This window comes from Musa acuminata, chromosome BXJ3-6, assembly GCF_036884655.1.
Source record: "Musa acuminata AAA Group cultivar baxijiao chromosome BXJ3-6, Cavendish_Baxijiao_AAA, whole genome shotgun sequence".
In the NCBI taxonomy this organism is placed as follows: domain Eukaryota; kingdom Viridiplantae; phylum Streptophyta; class Magnoliopsida; order Zingiberales; family Musaceae; genus Musa; species Musa acuminata.
The window spans coordinates 33,474,592-33,493,920 of record NC_088354.1 but is presented as its reverse complement, the minus strand read 5'-3'; the positions used below and the strand labels follow the sequence as shown (position 1 = coordinate 33,493,920).

Here is a 19,329-nt window from a genome sequence, read left to right as displayed (position 1 = left end):
CTTCCACATGTTATAGATCACAATTGTTTTGTCTTCGATGTAAGAGAAATTTCATTTTGTGTCTTTTATAATATATATATACCACTCATGCTTTTCTTCCTTCTAAGCCACCAACGTGTGTGGAAGACCGTATCGAATTCGTCTTTGATGTAACCAAATCAGTATTTTAATTATTTACGCAAATAAAAGCAACAAATTTATATACTAATCATTATATTATTATTTTTTAATTAAAAAGAAACAGATGTATGATTTTAACTCATAAAATATTTCAATATCATGATAAATTTATTTTTGAGATTATTAATAATTCGACGAAGACCCATTAGATTCGTAAGTTGAATACGTAGCGTTGACGAACTCAGCAAAGGCGGCGTTGGTGAAGTCTTGACGTGCATATGCGAAGAGTATCTATATATACATAGCCATTCATGTCATGTTGTTCTTGGGCTTTGCCTGAATTGGTTCGAGGTGGCGGCGAGACTCCGACGCCGGACCCGGCGATTCCATGCAGCCGATTCCTGCGAGAGATGCTGCGGTGGCGCAGGCGGATCCGTTTTCGGAGCATGGACGGGCGCGAGAGATGGAGGCGATCGTGTCGGCGCTGAGGCGAGTCGTTGCAGGAGACACTGCCGTGGATGCTCCAACGTTCTCGCCATCGCGGGGTGGTGGTCGTGGCGGCGTCATCGGGTATAAGAGGGAGCCGGACGAGTTGATGGGAGAGAGGGCATACAAGCATCATCGAGTTCCAGCTCCGGTGGCAGAAGCCACCCCTTCCGCCACTCCATTGGCGGAGGAAGGAGAAAGTAGGAAGTACAGAGGCGTTCGACAGCGGCCGTGGGGCAAATGGGCGGCGGAGATCAGGGATCCCCACAAGGCGGCCCGCGTCTGGCTCGGCACCTTCACGACCGCCGAGGCCGCCGCTCGGGCGTACGACGAAGCCGCCCTCCGCTTCCGGGGCAGCAGAGCGAAGCTCAACTTTCCCGAGGACGCCCGTCTCGGGCCCCCGCAGCCTGGCGTGGCGGCGGCAAGGTGGCCAGAATCCCAGCCTTGGAGGGGCTATCGGGAGCAAGCAAGGCTGCCCGGAGAAGCAGAGCATCGTCCAGTTACGGATTCCAAGTCCTCCATGGCTTCTAACTGTGCCGGTTCTTCTTCTTCCACAGATCAACACATGGGTTATCTTCCACAGGCATCATGGATAGAGTCCAACCAACACAGACCATCTTCGTCCGCAGAATAGTGTTCCATCTCTCATCTCTCTTTCTCCTTTTCTCCTTGCATGCGTCCTGTCCTGTACTCCAAGTTTAACGGTTGTGTTCGTTCAATGGCTTGTACTCTTGCATGGTTTATCCATGCTTAACCTGAAGAGCTTTGGCAAAAGGATCATCGAAGAAGGGAAAGGAGAAACTTTGCTTGTCATCGTTGCAGGGACAGATATTTTGTATCCATAGTTGGAGTTCAAATTGGCTTCTCTCGTGGTGGACTCTGCATGGCTGAACGTCGACTGTGCTCTGGTGGGAAGTCGTTTTTGGACATGAGATGGGTGGAGGAAAGAGGCGCTGACCACATTGGGATCGATTCAGCGGCATTGACCACGGTAAAGCTGAGCCAAATTGACCTGACCTCGTCGTGGCCCACTCGACGAGTGGACCCCGCGGCCTGTGTTGCCCAATCAAATTGACCGAGGCCTCTAATTCATATTTATTCCGTTTTAAAATATAGGAAGATGATAAAACAATTAGGTCATCACTATGTTTTTTTTTTCAAAAAAAAATCAACATTTCCTTCGTGTTTATTATTATTATTATTATTATTATTATTATTATTATTATTATTATTATTATTATTATTATTATCTTTTTTTAGAGATAAATTTTTATTAAAAAATAACATGAGATATAATATGTAATTCACTAGGGAAGTAACACGTGTACAACCCGAAGACACATCATCTTGTGGGTCTGATATCAAATGATCACTAATAAAAATGTATCTCTCGATATCAACGTGATCACTTGATGATGATAGAATATTTTACATAATCATCTCATGAATTAACTATCTAATTCAATTTTAACGATTATCCAAGTTTTCTAGAAAAAGAATAATAGATAGCATCTACTAACCAATCTAAAAAAATCATATAATTTTATTCTCGAATTCTCTGAATCGTTATTAATTTAAAATTGAATGAACATTTATTGAATGATCCACACGAGACTAGTGGCAAGCTAGAACATACGACGTAAGTTACTTGGAACCCCAAACATGTTAGATTATGAAAATACTAAGCAATCCTAATTAAAAAGTTATAATCCGTGATTATCTAATTAAAACAGATTTCTTTTCACCAAAACATATCCACCCTCCCATTCTTCTAATCATGGCAGATAATGCCTAATTGGAATCTAAGGTCTCCTTCTAGCAATTAAGTACTATCCTAAATTACCTGCACAAGAATAAACACAACAAAGATGACATTGGTTTACTCAAGCCTGGCTTTCTTGGTATCCAAGTAATCCAAAACATTTCTCATGCATGAACAGCAACATTGATCTCTAGTGCCAAGGAGAGTTGTTCCAGTTCATAAGATGAACAGCCCATCTCAATCAGAAGGATCAGAACAGGCCTGAGACAGCCTAAAACATCATGAAACAGGCTGAAACATAACCCAACATACTCAAATCTTCTGAGAAATAAATCCTTGGTTGTAGCAGTCATGTATGGATCAAACACATTCAGCTAGGTTTTCTGACAATAGTTTAGTCATGCATATCTTATAGACATCAGTTGGTCCATAAAGCAATTCATCTGCTACCTGTTTCAGGTGCACTTGCTCAGAGAGAAGAAGAACATGAGAAACCAAGGTGCAAGTGTTAGCTCAAGACCTGACATGGTGGGAGCTTAAATCCCAGAAACATCGAAATCAGTCTCTTAAATCAATGACATGAACCAGTGATCAGCCATGACCTATCAACTTACTCCACAGTAGACCTGAATCATGTCAATTCATCACATTTAATTAGCATTCTGTGGTGTAGCTCAAGAACCACTACTTCAATGAACTTGAAAAAGATGGTCACCGACGTATAATTATGAAGGCGGCAAAGAAGCAGTGACAAGCTATCTCAACTTTTTTCTGCTCATCATCACAGCTTTTGACAAAGCAACCAAATTAGATAGACTGCTAAATCCTGAAGAATCTAGCTTTTCACTATTTGAAAGACTACTTTTTGGGACATGAACAAGGAGGTGACATCAAGATCTTCGCTCAATCCTAGTCTTTGCTCCATCAGATTTAGTTCCATTGTCAAGTCAGAGAAAGAGAAGTTCCTGATATTTTCATCCTGGAACAAAGTAGATTTGGACATGTTCTTCCACCTTAGGACCACAGACAAATGGATCCATGGACAAAAGGGCTCCTCTTCCATTTCATGTGACGGACAGACACTCGAGTTGGAGTGATGAATGAGGCAGCCATGTGACCCCATCGAAGCAATCCATCATCTTCTTCTTTCATGTGATGACCACCACAGCCAAGCTTTTGGGTCACAAGACTCCAGCAAACCCTTCCTTTTATTCTGTGGTGTGTTATGCCTCCCCCCTTCCTTTTTCCTGCTGTTGCCATCTTCTGTGGACTTTGGCTTCATGCCTGAGACAATTTTGAGTTCAAGGACGGTGAGGAAAGACAAGGGAAGGAACCATCCACATGATGCCATTCCCCCTGTGTGCAGTCTTCTTATGTTCAGAGAGTCATTTTGACTTGATTTCCTTACAAATATTACTGATTATTATTATTATTATTATATGTATATATATATACATATATATACAAGTACTTAAAACATTCAGGAAGAATAATAATAATAATATACCAATAAAATGAAAATATCATGAAGAGCAGCAGCAGTAGAGCATTCACAATTTATTGGAAAAGAACAAGAAAAGTGCAATTATATTATATGTCCATTCATTTCAATCCAATATCCATAGTTACAGTCATCCAAGGAACAATCCACATTTCACATTCCTCAACACTCCCATCTCACACACTGATAAAGAGAGAATCCTGCATTGTATTGGAATTTTCTTTTGGGAAAAAGGAAAAAAAGGAAGAAAGTGAAGATGAGGAAAATAATAATCTTTTTGTTTTGATTTTTTTTTTTTTTTTGGGGGGGTAGTGATTCCTACTGGAAGTGAAGTTTGGGTTAGAGAGAGATGGAGAGAGTGTTTAGAATGGCCGGAGGAAGTCGTCGGAGTTGGCGATGGAGTCGTAATGAGGCCAGGCAGAGCGGAGGAGCTTGAGGAGGAGCTGTGCCTTCCTCTTGGCCCTGTCGGAACACCCGCCTTGCACCAACATCAGAAGATGGCTCACTACGCCAGCCGCCACCGCCACCATCTGTAGTGCCTCCGACGGGCCGAGCACTGCCAGGAGCGCCCCTGCCGCGTGCTCCGCCGCCCTCCAAGACGCCTTCCCAGCCATCGCCCTCACTAGCGCCGCCACCGCCGCCTCGCCGCCGCCCCACCCCGCCACCACCGCCTCCCTGCCCCCCTCCACCCGGCACAGTAGCTCTACCGTCGCAAGCGCCCGCTCCGCGTCGCTCGACGCCAGCTCGCCCAGCCTGCCCACCACCGCTGCGGCCGCCCCAGCCGCCACTGCCCGCCCTCGGTTCTCCTTCGCCAGGCAAAGAGCGAAGAGCCCACGAATCCCTACCCGCACCGCCCGTGGGTTCCCTCGCTGCTCCGCCAGCGCCACCAGACCCACCACCACCCCGTTCGTCCCGCCGACCGCGGCCCTGGTCTCGGCCGACCGCGCCCCCACCGCGACAGCCTCGATAACCGCCGCGGCGTTGATCCGTGCCTCCATTGACGCGTGCCTTCTCACCATTTCCCCCAGTCGGCACAACCGTTCAGGCCGCGATGCCACCGCCACGCTCTCGGTCTCCGTCAACGGCAGCATGGCTAGCACTGCCATGGCCTCCAATGCCGGCTGGTCCGCTTCCGGTAGCTCTAGTTGTTCCCCACCCTCGAACGCGATCTCCACGAGGGCCGAGCGGGTCTCGTGTGTGGAGATCACTGCGCGGTTCTTGTCGGACTCCCGCGCCAGGGAGCGGAGCCGGCGAAGCGCGGCGACCCGAGAGGCGTTGAAGGATGAGGCGGCAGCAGAGTCGAGTAGGGAGCGGACGAGAGAAGGGTCGGCCGGCTGCTTCGGAGTGGGGATGCGCTCGACTCCAAGCGAGCGGTGGGCGACGCACCAGTCCTGGATGAGGCGGCGGAGGTTGTGGTTGGGGATGAGGGTGAAGTCGGTGAGCGGGGCGCGGGTGACGGGGCAGGTGGTGTTCCCGGTCGCCATCCAGGACTCGATGCTCGCCCGGTCGTACGTCTGCCCCGTGCACATCGTCACCGGATCCCGCATCAGCTCCAGCGAGATCGGGCACCGGAAGTGGTGCGGTATCGTCACCCCCGCCAGATCCAACGGCGCTACGCTCCCCGGCATCACCAATCTCGATCCTCGCCTCCTCGTTCCCTCTATCTCCGCGTAATGAGTCGAGCCAACGCTCAAAGCTTTGCTCTTGTTGGTTTGGCGGAGGAGGAGGCGTGAGTCGAGCGCCTCTTATGCATTTGCCCTCTACACGTGCGGCTCCTTATCACAAACGGCTGCCAGGCTTTCATGTGACACGCGCGCGTTATACGTGTTTGCATGATGTGCACCCATCGAACGGTCGTCATTTCCCGAGGAGGGGCGCGGTCTCCGAGCCGTAACACCAAATCTGGTTCCTGCGCGCCTTTCGGTTGGGTGGGGTTGGACTGACTTGAAATGTCGGCAGTTCAAGCACATCAGAGCCGTCAATCAATGAATGCGGAACTGGCACTTCAGTAGATTGGACGGCTGCGATGATATGGGTCAAAGAAAAGGAGTGTCAGTCAAACATCCGGGGCATCGGAGCTCGTGGCCAGTGAAAAGGCTACGCGTTGAGCGATGAAATACAGGGTACAGCATCCTTAGCCAGTCCAAACAGTACGCGCGGTGTACAAAATGGAGTCCGCAATGCTGGGCCGGATGCACGAATAAAATGGGTGACGTGTCGCGCGATGCTCGGGCGGAGAAGGCGTGCGCGTGCGAACGGGGGAGTCACCGGATACCGGGGCCGGGGTTTGTCCCCGGTCAACCCGGCAGGATTACCTCGGGAACCGGGTTCGAGCCTTCGTCCACACGTGCCGGAACCTGGCCGCACGTGTTGACAGCTGTCGCGCTCCGGCCCATTTTGACCGGTCTCGGGTCAGGAAATTTCCTTTAGTAAATGACTTCGGCGCCCCCGTGCCCGCGAAGTCTTCGTTGTGGGTTTCGAAGGGCTCTTCGCCGTCTGATGATACGTCGGTCGATCCAACGGCTTGGATCTGCTGCTTTCTTCCTTTCTTTTTCTTCTCAATTTCTCCCCAAAAAAAAATGGGTAAAACATTTTCCTGCATGCAGAAGATGATACAATAAGGTTAATCGTATGATATTAGTCCAGCACACCTTTTAATGCACTCAAATTGGCTTACTTAATTAAGAAAGAGACGTGCATCATCTTCTTTCGTATGGAACATGTGTAAGAGAAAGGCAAAAATTCATTTCCCTTTTCTAATTAATGTAAGAGAACAAACTGATGTAAGCATTGAGGTAATAGTGGATCCCAACCCAAGCAGTTAATATTTAATTTAATATTTCAATATTTACGAGCTGTGATAAGTTAATTAAGAAAATTTATAAAAATATTCAAATCATATCTTTATTTTAGGTATTTCTTTGTCTTCATTTTAGTCTTTTCCAAATCATATCTATAATTCAAACAATATCGAAATTATAATTCTTTTTTATCTTACTTTTATATGGTCTCATTCTTTGTTGTCGATAATTTTACTAGATTCACTATTGCCTCCTCCTTTATCATCATCTTACATTTTACACTGTCTCATGAGAGTCGACGCCAGCAACCCTCATGTGAGGAAGGAGAGGGTGCGAGAACAACGAACGATGCCTCCAACAAGACAAAAAGAGACAATAGAGTAGATGATCAATTATGATCCTTGTTATCCCTCTATCATTGTAAGAGGGCTATGGGTGATGACGAAGTATAGGGCCAACATCAACCCTCATGCTCCTCCCTCCCTCATGTGAGCGCTACGGGCGATAGACTTTAGCAAGACAAAAGATGATGACGGAGCAGAGAGCCAACATCAACCCTCACGCCCCTTCCTCTCTCATATGAGGGTTACGGGTAGGTGGTGACTTTAATGAGATAGAAGAGAGGAGAGATGATAGAGGCATCACACAGATGAGGAGGACATAGTGGGTTCGATAAGATAGCCGATAATAATGATGATAGAGAAAGCAACAGTGAAATACGGTTGGAGGAGGAGGAGATAGTTTTTGAAGTATGATTTGAAAAACATCAAAATTGAGATAACTGTTTGAAAAGTATCTAAAATAAGGATATATTTTAAGGAAATCATCCATTTGAACTATACTCAGAGCTAATAGTTTATTTCATCAAAAAATTAGTGTTTGAATTAATAAATATAAATAAGATTACATCCGATATTTAAGTTAAAAGATTTTTATTAACAATCTATTTTTTACTATTTAAAATCTCATTTTAAAATTTATAATATTCTAAGGATACTTTTTATAAATGAATATAAATATATTTTTTCATTCCCTTTTTTTTCTTGGAGTAAAAGTCAGACGGAGCTACATCCAATAATTGTGGTGTTAAACTGCATCCTATTTATTTAGGTCAAGCCACGTTGAGAAAGAGTGGGATTTTAAATAAAAAATATTTTATTATTTTTAATGATTGTCAAAAGCAAAATGTTTTATTATTTTATTATTCATAAAGATCAAAAGTGGGGTGGGTAAAATTATATTTTATTATTTTTAATGGTTTGCTAAAAGCAAGAAGTTGTCAATAACAAACTATTATTAGCAACCCTTTGCTATTGGTAACCAAACTAAAAATATATATAATTTTATCAAATACAATTGCTCAATCATCAATTATTTTCTGAGCAGAAACACTTTCTGTCCCATCCACACACATCCAAAACCAGACTATCTAATGCTGATGCAGATCGACATGATCACTGCCAACCACAAGTATCGGATTTGATGTGCAAGAAGCAACGCGATCGACGAGCCGGAAGAGTTCCCATTCGCGCCGGACGAGTTGGTCGTCGGCGCCGGCGGAGGTGGAACTTCGCAGACCCCAAACGAGGCATTTACCTGTGACAAAGAACCGCCATGTGATCCATGAAATTTTAGTGCTTTGATCACCGTGTCATACGATCTCCGACGTACCTTGCAGTAGGCAATGTTGTCGCATCCACAAACCAAGCGCCCGTTGGCTACGTCCGTGGCTTCCGGTGCTCCACCTCCATTACTTCTCTGCAGCGGAGATCACGAGGACGTCATCCCTAACCTCTACAAGAATTTCCATAAGGAACGCACCACTGACCTTGTAGAAGTCGACGGCTATAAAGTTGGGCCAGCGATTCGCCGACAAGTTATGGCAGGTGTTCAGCATGCTCAGAAGCGGGGCGGAGTTGTGCTTGCAGGCCGTCGCTAGGTTTGGAATGGTGGGGAAGTAGTTCATCAGCACCAGCGACCTCGACGTGGTGTTCATGGGCGACGACTCCGCTCGGTTCGGGCACGCGCCTGCCTCCATGCCTCCGTCTCCATCTGCAATAACATCAAACAGGTTGAGGGTTCAGCTGGTGAGCTGTAGGCAACGCCTTCTCCTCACATTGATTCTCCACGATGTACGTCCACTCGTAGGCGATGCCCTCGGATGCTTCTTTGGCGGACTTGGAGGTGAACACCAGCAGGCGCTGGTTTCGGCTGATCATGTCGCTGAGCAGCGGCCAGTCCCCGCCATTCTTGGGCATTCTTGAGACCGGGAACCAGTACTTGAGCAGTCCGGAAGCGTTGAAGACTTTGGTGAGGCCCATGGGGGAGGTGACGTAGTCCTCGATAATTATCGTGACGACCTCCGAAGGGTTTGCTTCAAGGAAAACCTGGATTTCCTTGAGCACATCGATCGCCGGTTGCTGAAGAACCAGGAAAAGGAGTGATTTGACGAAGAAGAAGAAGACCCGAATGATGCGTGAAGGTAATGCAACAGTAGCGGCGCTTACAAAGGCAGTGAAGTTGTAGCATTTGCCACCAGTGGAGTGGCACAACCAGATGTCGTCCAGGAAGTCGTACATGTCCAACATCAACCCCCTTACGCCGTTCTACACTCATTGCAGCAAATGGACAAGCAGGTGATGGGTCAGACATGAATGTCTAATAATCAATCTAATTTACACCATTTAATGCATCTTGGACTTATTTACTTGTTGGTTGGATAAGAAGACCATGTGGACACTCTCATTCCAACCACCAAATGATCATAAAAGACAACCAAATAAATACTGGTTGGAATTTGTTTACAATTATAACATGGTCAATATGATGTAGTCAACTTGATATCTGTTCCTTCACAAAGCCTATTTCAACTCATGATCTCAATCACCAAACACATGAGAATGTAACAGATAAATATGCTTTCATATAGTTAGCATAATATGCTCTAATTTTATAGTGGATTTCTCTCTCAAGGAGGGGTTCTAAAGACCTCTTGGTTGGTGTCACACCAACTCCCTGTCATTGTTTTCTATACAGCTAAGCTACTCATTGGCAAAAAATATCAACGAATAATTGAAGTATGTTTTTGGTCCAAACGGAATTTATTTTAATTGAGATAATTAAAATTCTGGCTGCCAGCTTCGTGATTCGTGCGCGGTGCTTCAGCGGTGGCCCGTGATAGGTCGACTCAGCGCTTCGCGTGCGACGAACTCGGTGGTTAAGGCGGGTCAACGGTGACCCATCTTCGACGATCCTCCGCCGAGTTAAGCGGACAGAATGGTAGAGAAGGAAGGAGTAAGAAGAAGATGGTGTCAGCGTTTAAGTGCGTACGTTGAGTTGATCGGTGATGGAGTCCTGCTGGTTCTCCAGGGTGATCACGGGCGTTCCGGTGCGCGATTTCTGACCGAGTTTCGCGAACGAGTTGTGAGTCGTCAACCACGAGTACCTATTAAACGGCAAACCGGTCCCCTGTTGCCGAGGGACGATAAGCAGCGAGGGAAGACGCGAGGGAGTGGGAGAGGGAGAGAGAGAGGAGATCAAGACCTTCGATTTGGGATCGGAGGGCTGAATTCGCGTGCACCTGAACAACCCGTTGCCGCTGGCGACGCATGTCTCGCAATGCAGCCCGGCGTCGCAGTTTTCATTCGACACGCAGATGTCACCAAGCTTAATTTGATGCCGCAAAGAAAAGAAGAAATGATACTTATACCTACTGAAACACACGCAATCCGAGATAAGGGAGATCGAGATGAGCAAGCGAAAGAAGAACCTGCGCAGCAGTAGCAGGAGAAGGAAGCACTGATAGCCGAAGCAGCAGCAGTAGCAGCTGCAGCTGAAGCAGCAAGCGAAGTCCCTGTGGATTGACGACTCTTAAGCACACAGTACAAGGCACAGAGAACAGAAGAGCCTCATCAAACACATGCCTGCATATCTGCGTCTGTTCGCTGTTAAGACCTTCTCCTCCACCTCTCTTTGCTTGGACGGTCAGGAATACCGGTAGGTCACAATGGCAATAAAGAACAAGAAGCCATGCTGTCTCCGTCGGTTTAATGGACGATGACGGGGGGGAGAGATGACGAAAGTTACATGTCCGCAACCCCGTTGTCGTACCAGGCGGCGCCACCACGGTGTCGATCGACACATGCCCTCAAGGAACATGTGGCTCTGCACTGACCGTCCGCAGTCTATTAGCAAGATGTATGATTAGATTAGTGAGTTAATTAAGTCCCCCGTCAACTACTCGCATAAAGATACCAAACGCATCATTAGATGTTGAGGATGGATTAGAAAATGGACCCCACATGACGATACACGGTAACGAATAATTGTGAAATATAACTGGTCAAAAATTGAAGTAAAATCTATAAATTAAGCTCATACAAGCAAATAAGTCATGTAGGAAGAAGACCTAACTTATATTCATTTGAAGGTCGGAGTTCGAGTTATTTTGACCCGTGTGACGAGTCTCAATCAATATTGACCCTTAACGGGTTGGACTTCTGTAAACGGTTTGGATCCAACTTGAACTTGAGGCCTGACTAAAGCCCGTTATCAAATTTGATTGCAGCGCACGGCGGAATCAATGTTGATAAGGTCACGACAAACTCGTGCGTCCTACCTTTCAATTTACCAAGCTTGTCGTGGGACAGAATGTGGGCCCCACTTTGAACGGGCAGTGATAGGTAAGGCGTACGCGGGGACGTGGAGTATCGTTCGTGATAATACCTCTCCTCGCAGTAGCACGAGATGCTTCGTTTTCGCTTCAGCATGCATGTACGTACAATATTAATCAAATGAATCCAAACATAGGTGATAAATATCTATTATTATTATTTTCACTTTAAGATTATTTATTATAATAATAAATATTTTTATATATTTTTAATTTTAATATTAAAAATAAAATTTTATTATTAATAATATAAGTTGAAACATAATAATTAATTCACCACATTAGAAAAGGACTTATGTAACGTTTAATTCGAAACATACAAATATCATACTTATATTTTTTTTCGATTTAAAATCTTATAGTCTTCCTTCATATCACATTTTACTATAGAGATTTTTTTTTTATGAGTTTATATAGTATTTATAAACTCAGAGGATTTACTCTTTTTATTATTATCTACTCTTTGAGTAATACCTAAAATATTATAAGTCTTTCATATTTTAATTTAAATAATTTCTAAATACATATAATATTAACTTATTTAAGTTATATTTATTTTTAATTTTATTATAGTAAATTTTAAATGAGTCAAACTAAAAAGAATAAAACTAAGAATAAATTGTACAAAAAAAACACTCAACTATATTCGTCCTCAATTTTTCAGCTTTGTTAGCTATATAGAAGATATAATTTTAATTTTTTAAATATATTATATTGAATTTTAATCAATTATTTTATTAATAAGTTAACTAATAATTTATTAATAAATTTAAATTAATCTTTAAATATTCTAATGTGTTAGTTGTAAACTATAATGAAATTTAAATATTATTAGCAATTATAATAAAATTAAGTCTTTTAGACCATTCTTAAATCATTTATCATAATTATTTGTTTCATAAAGTTTTTAATAATTATAACAGTGATTCTTTCAACTAGTCGGATCAAGACTTAACACATCTAGTGTAAATTAATGATAAGGACACTAGAAGTATAAGAGTATATAGGAGGAAATATCATTATAAAATATGAAATAATATTAATATTTTAAAATTTTAAAAATATGATGAATGATCGACATCATCAATATTTCACTTTAAGAAAAAAAATTAAAAATATCCAATATTTACTCAAAATTATTTATGAGGGATTAATACCATCATTTGTTGAATAGTATATTATCTTTGGGTATATAATCCTAAACTATAAGGATATCAAAAATAATATTATTTTACCCTATTATATAATTATTCAAAATAGATTCTCATTTACAATTATCCAAATATCTTAATTATGTATGTTATTATGAATAATATTTTCATTAATATTATCTAGAACTAATTCTTTCAATGTAATCTTATAAGTTATCGTTGAAATCACTTTGATTATTATAGAACCGATACAATAATATAAAATATAGCTTAAAAATATCTTATAAATTAGAAAATATTTATTGCAATTCACATCCCATAAATCTACGTCACTTTAGCAGAATAGTTCAATAGTAAAATTCATTGATTTTTAAATCTAATTTATGCATAAATAGTTTAATAATAATAAAATAATAACTATAATAATTATAAAGCATTAATAAAGTTAAAAAGAAAACTTATATGATAGCCTTAATCATGATAAAATATAAATAAAATATTTATGTGACAAATAGGTATTATTTCATAATTTTAAAATATATGTAGGTAAATAACTAAACAAATATCTAAAATAGTAATTAAAATTTAATTATTACAAGTAAAAATTTATGAATATGTCATATGAAAAAACTATAGAAAAATTATAATTTATAAATTTTTAAAATTTAGTATGTAACTCTAAATTAGACCAATCAATCTTGTTTAATTGGATAGGCCAAGAATCGGACAACTGATAGATTTGAGATAGACATTAGCCTAATTAGGTCAATTAAAATAAAAATTGATTAAAGTAAAAAATTAGTTGAAATTTGACATTTCTCAAATTTAGTTAAAATGAGATTAATTGAATCTAAATCCAATCAAACAATTAAAAATTAAGTCCCATCAAAATAGTGGTCAAATCGATCAATTTCATGGTTGAGGACCCGAGTAAAAAATAATAATTTTCTAAGGGTAAAACTATAATTTTGTTGGGATACATATTGAAAATATCTATTTTTTAAAGGGTGGAATTGTTAAGACGACATCAACTAAAATTTAAACAGTTTAGAAGGGTAAAATAGTCCTTTAAATAGGTCAAAAAGCCCTAATCCCTTCTCAGCCTACGCGTAGTATGCGGTCAACACGGTGCGTGACTATCTATTGCCTATGCGCCAACTATTCAAACTCCCTTTGTGGCCAATTAATCTTTATGGCATTCCACCATGTCAAAACGTACGACTAATCATAGTTATGCAAGTCTTATCGGCCACATATCTCATCTACTATTGACCGACGAGCCCTACAGCCATTGCTTAGCACTCGACCATCGCGCAACCATTGGGTGACCCGCACTGGGCAGAAACAATTTCTGTGCCAAACACAATGCCTTCGAATCCACACACATCCAAAACCAGACTATCTAATGCTGACGGAGATCGAGATGATCACTGCCAACCACAAGTATCGGAGTTGATGTGCAAGAAGCAAAGCCATCGACGAGCCGGAAGAGTCGCCCGTCGGCGCCGGCGGAGGTGGAACTTCACAGACCCCAAACGAGGCATTTACCTGTGACAAAGAACCGCCATGTGATCCATGAAATTTTAGTGCTTTGATCACCGTGTCATATGATCTCCGACGTACCTTGCAGTAGGCAATGTTGTCGCATCCACAAACCAAGTGCCCGTTGGCTACGTCCGTGGCTTCCGGTGCTCCACCTCCATTACTTCTCTGCAGCGGAGATCACGAGGACGTCATCCCTAACCTCTACAAGAATTTCCAGAAGGAATGCATCACTGACCTTGTAGAAGTCGACGGCTATAAAGTTGGGCCAGCGATTCGCCGACAGGTTATGGCAGGTGTTCAGCATGCTCAGAAGCGGGGCGGAGTTGTGCTTGCAGGCCGTCACAGGGTTTGGAATGGTGGGGAAGTAGTTCATCAGCACCAGCGACCTCGACTTGGTGTTCATGGGCGACGACTCCCCTCGGTTCCGGCACGCGCCTGCCTCCATGCCTCCGTCTCCATCTGCAATAACATCAAACAGGTTGAGGTTTCAGCTGGTGAGCCGTAGGCAACGCCTTCTCCTCACATTGATTCTCCACGATGTATGTCCACTCGTGCGCGATGCCCTCGGAAGCTTCTTTGGCGGACTTGGAGGTGAACACCAGCAGGCGCTGGTTTCGGCTGATCATGTCGCTGAGCAGCGGCCAGTCCCCGCCATTCTTGGGCATTCTTGAGACCGGGAACCAGTATTTGAACAGTCCGGAAGCGTTGAAGACTTTGGTGAGGCCCATGGGGGACGTGACGTAGTCCTCGATAATTATCGTGACGACCTCCGAAGGGTTTGCTTCAAGGAAAACCTGGATTTCCTTGAGCACATCGATCGCCGGTTGCTGAAGAACCAGGAAATGGAGTGATTTAACGAAGAAGAAGAAGAAGAAGAAGACCCGAATGATGCATGCAGGTAATGTAACAGTAGCGGGGCTTACGAAGGCAGTGATGTCGTGGCATTTGCCACCGAAGGAGTGGCACAACCAGATGTCATCCAGGAAGTCGTACATGTCCAACATCAACCCCCTTACGCCATTCTACACTCATTGCAGCAAATGGACAATCAGGTGATGTGTCTAATAATCAATCTCATTTACACTATTTTATGTCATTGTTTTCTATATCGCTAAGCTACTCATTGCCAAAAAATATCGACGAATAATTGAAGTAAGTTTTTGGTCCAAATCGGATTTTATTTTAATTGAGATAATTAAAATTCTACCACACGTGTAACACATGGCTGCCGGCTTCGTGCACGGTGCGTGAGCGGTGGGCCGAGATAGCTCGACTCAGCGCTTCCCGTGCGACGACTCGGTGGGTAAGGCGGGTCGACGGTGACCCATCTTCGACGATCCTCCGCCGAGTTAAGCAGACAGAATGGTAGAGAAGGAGTAAGAAGAAGATGGTGTCAGTGTTTAAGTGCGTACGTTGAGTTGATCAGTAATGGAGTCCTGCTGGTTCTCCAGGGTGACCACGGGTATTCCGGTGCGCGATTCTGGACAGAGTTTCGCGAACGAGTTGTGAGTCGTCAACCACGAGTACCTATTAAACGGCAAACCGGTCTCCTGTTGCCGAGGGACGGTAAGCAGTGAGGGAAGACGAGAGGGAGAGAGAGAGAGAGAGAGATAGAGAGGAGATCAAGACCTTCGATTTGGGATCGGAGGGCTGAATTCGCGTGCACCTGAACAATCCGTCGCCGCTGGCGAAGCATGCCTCGCAATGCAGCCCGGCGTCGCAGTTTCGATTCGACATGCACATGTGTCCAAGCTTAATTTGATGAACAAAGAAAAGAAGAAATGATACCTATACCTACTGAAACACAAACAATCCATGATAAGGGAGATCGAGATGAGCAAGTGAAAGAACCTTCCCGGCAGCAGCAGGAGAAGTAAGCCCTGATAGCTGAAGCAGTAACAGCAGCTGAAGCAGCAAGCAAACTCCCTGTGGCTTAATAACTCTCAAAAACATGTATGCAGCAATGCGTCTGTTCATTGTGACCTTCTCCGCCACCTGTCTTGTATCGTTAGGAACACGGGGGACATAATGATGCTTATAAATATAAAAATTGTAATCAATTTTTTATTATGTAAATTTTTTTAATATAATAATCGAAATCAAACAATGATAGATGAAGATCAAGATTGTTTATAATTTAATATTATTTAAAAATTCTTTATATGATCTAGAAACATACCATGGTCCGATCCGAAGTAAACAATGATAACGACCTACAAGCAAAGAGAACCAGACTTGTGTTCTTTTTTCTTCCTATCTAACCACTATAAGCTTTGAAACAAGGACCGATGAAAAATAAAAGAATATCTATGATATGTAATAACATGTCTTGAGTCATTTGGAGGTCCTGATAAGAGTAAAGGGTTCAAGATAAAGAATTAGGAGTCCCTCCGATCATAGTAATCTCCTAAGGAATCATACTAATTCAACTTTCTTTCTATTAGTCGATAATCATAATGAGAATCCAATCCAATATATAATATATCTTGCCAAAATAATCTAACAATATTCAATTTAGTCTATTAATTGATAAAATATAAAAGAATTCATAATAAAAATAAATAAAAAAATAAAAGGTTATTTGAGAATAATTTTACTTAATTAGATTTTGAAGCTTAAAAAAAAATACATGCATACATATGCATGAATTTTATAAAACATGCTAATAAGTTAAATAAATATAATAATAACACATTAAGTGTGACTATCAATGCAGGTCATAGTGACTATATGTTATCAATGTCATATATTTTTTTTTTATGTATCATAATATTATTAGTCCTTCGTAGTTCAAAATGACCCTTATAATTTATTATATTAATATCATATTATTATTATATTTAATCATAATATGTATATACATAAATATGAACAGGATAGTAGAAACAAATAACTTTAATTATGTAAGTAAAAATATAATTTATAATATCTTTTATAGGTTGTTCAAAAACTTAATTATAAGAATATGTTCTTTTAAACACTTTACGTTGTAAGACCTTAGTGAATAAATTAATAATCAATACAATGTAACTCAAGTTCTTAATTAATAATAATAATTATTATTTATGGACTCTTTCTTTGATCATCAAGTACTTTTATATTATAATGTATCGAATTACTAGAGTACTTGTCATTCTTAAAGAAAAAAACTACCACGATATGTTATAAAGTATTTTCAGTAACTTAGTAATTAAATCTAACCATATTAAGTCATAAGATAAAATTTTGAAATCATAAAGCTTCATTAGTGGTATCAAAGTATACCACAAATTCAACTTCTATTATTGATAATGTAATAATACATTACTTTATATTACTTTATATTTTATTTCTATAAATTGTATATATTCAAGCCATTTAAAATCAATTAATCCAGAAACTATAGAGATACTGGAAGTATAAGAGTATATGGAAGGAAGTACCATTATAAAATATAAAATAATATTAATATATTAAAATTTTAAAATATGATGAATTATTTGATATCGTCAATATGGTGAAATATTGACATATTAAGTATACACTCAAAATTATTTATGAAGGATTAATATCATAGAATAATATTAATATATTTAGGTATACAACCTTCAAAATAATATCATCCTACTCCATCACATGATTATTTAAAATAAATTCTAATTTAGAATTAAATCTTCTATATGTATCAATATAAATATTATTTTTATTAATATTATTTAAGACTAAAATCTTTGATATAAATTTAAAAGTTATTAGTCTAAACCACTTTGATGGATACAAAATCAATACAATAATATAAATATAGTTTAAAAATATCCTATAAATGATAAATTTTTTATTATAATTCACATCCTATAAATCTACTATCCTAAGCCAATTTAGTAGAATTAGTTTAATAATAATAAAATAATAATTATAATAATTATTGAACATTAATCAACTTAAAATAAAACTCATATGATAATTATAATTATGATAAAACATAAATCAACACATGCATTTATGTGAAAATAAATATTATTTTATAATTTTAAAATATATACAAGTGAATAACTAAGTAAATATCCAAAATAATAAATAAAATTTAATTATCATTAGCAAAATTTTATGAATATGCCATTAAGAAAATTATAAAAGAAAACTATAATTTATTTTTTTTCTTAATTTTGTATGAAATCCTAAATCAGATTAGTCAACTTTATTTAATTGGGCAAGCCTAAGATTAGACTACCCAAACATGAGCCAATAGATTTGGGTAAACATTGACCTAATTTGGTCGATCAAAATTAAAATTGATCAAAGTAAAAAATTGGTCAAAATATAATTTTTATCAAATTAAGTCAAAATGAGATTGACCGAATCTAAATCTAATTAAGCAATCAATATACAATCAGAATCAAGTCTGATCAAAGTAACATGTCAAAAATGGTCAATTTTATAATTGGGGACATAAGCCAAAAATATTTGATTTCCTAAGAGTAAAACTATAATTTTGTTAGGATATATATACTATAAATATCTATTTTTTAAAAGGTAGAACTATCTAAGTGGACATCGACTAAAATAAAAAAAAATTAGAAGGACAAAGTATTCCTTTAATATGTAAAAACACTGATCCCTTCTCAACCTGTGTGTAGTATGCGATCGCTGTGGGGAACGATTGTCCGTTGCTTGTGTGTCACTTACTCAGACTCTTTTTACAGTTGATTAGTCTTTATGACATTCCATCATGTCTACGTGTGCAACTATCACGGTTACACGAGTCTCATCAATCACACATCTTCTTCGCGGTCGACCGACGAGCCCTACGACGTGACCTACATCGGTAGTGCATGTGTTTGTGATCGATTGATTACTGTGATGACATCTTCATCACTGTTCCATTGCACATGTTGCCAATCCTCCAAAGATAACATGAAGAACCCTCTCAATGCGATCCATACTTATTCTACCACTACTAGTGTCATGCAGCACCGCATGTGACCAATTCCTACTACCGTAGATAATAATGATGCCAGCCAAAGTCACTGCTGCATATGTTGCATTAACGACCACAATAAGCCTTTGTGATGCTTTGAAGGGGTTGTAGCACATAGGCTATAGCGACGTGAAACTTAAGCTATTGCACACTAGCAACAACGATGAAATGACGACCGCCATATACATAAGCGATTGCCATATTCGCAATCATTGTCATGGTTCCACCGTATTATAATGCTTGCAAGTAGGCAAGGAGCATAAATGAATAAATTCAGATACCGTACAAAATGAACAAGATGAGAAAGTAAATTGACAATACACATGGATTGTTC

At 40.5% G+C, this 19,329-nt stretch overlaps 4 protein-coding genes across 5 annotated transcripts; 1 reads left to right on the top strand and 3 right to left on the bottom strand.

Annotated features, from left to right (window-relative positions):
• The first annotated feature begins 466 nt into the window (after positions 1-466).
• On the top strand, positions 467-1,380 carry LOC135640519 (ethylene-responsive transcription factor ERF110-like). Its single transcript, XM_065155035.1, has one exon. It carries the CDS (start codon positions 509-511, stop codon positions 1,238-1,240), a length of 732 nt encoding a protein of 243 aa, XP_065011107.1. The 5' UTR covers positions 467-508; the 3' UTR covers positions 1,241-1,380.
• Positions 1,381-3,948: 2,568 nt separating this feature from the next.
• LOC103989088 (U-box domain-containing protein 26-like) lies at positions 3,949-5,606 on the bottom strand. The gene has a single exon (XM_009407843.3). The coding sequence runs from the start codon at positions 5,495-5,497 to the stop codon at positions 4,232-4,234; it is 1,266 nt and encodes a 421-aa protein (XP_009406118.2). The 5' UTR covers positions 5,498-5,606; the 3' UTR covers positions 3,949-4,231.
• A 2,377-nt stretch (positions 5,607-7,983) lies between these two features.
• LOC135639974 (PI-PLC X domain-containing protein At5g67130-like) lies at positions 7,984-10,725 on the bottom strand. 2 transcript variants are annotated; one of them, XM_065154025.1, is made up of 9 exons: positions 10,594-10,725; positions 10,440-10,523; positions 10,214-10,336; positions 10,001-10,138; positions 9,178-9,276; positions 8,787-9,090; positions 8,499-8,722; positions 8,342-8,428; positions 7,984-8,266 (listed from the first exon to the last, which is right to left on the bottom strand). In XM_065154025.1, the coding sequence occupies exons 1-9, from the start codon at positions 10,597-10,599 to the stop codon at positions 8,096-8,098; spliced, it is 1,236 nt and encodes a 411-aa protein (XP_065010097.1). In that variant the 5' UTR covers positions 10,600-10,725; the 3' UTR covers positions 7,984-8,095. The 2 variants fall into 2 exon arrangements, with proteins under 2 accessions (XP_065010097.1, XP_065010096.1); XM_065154024.1 differs by having other exon boundaries at positions 8,787-9,276.
• Positions 10,726-13,834: 3,109 nt separating this feature from the next.
• Positions 13,835-16,015, bottom strand: LOC135641431 (PI-PLC X domain-containing protein At5g67130-like). Its single transcript, XM_065156790.1, has 8 exons — positions 15,890-16,015; positions 15,668-15,826; positions 15,451-15,588; positions 14,962-15,060; positions 14,562-14,865; positions 14,274-14,497; positions 14,117-14,203; positions 13,835-14,041 (listed from the first exon to the last, which is right to left on the bottom strand). The coding sequence occupies exons 1-8, from the start codon at positions 16,013-16,015 to the stop codon at positions 13,892-13,894; spliced, it is 1,287 nt and encodes a 428-aa protein (XP_065012862.1). The 3' UTR covers positions 13,835-13,891.
• Positions 16,016-19,329: the final 3,314 nt, after the last annotated feature.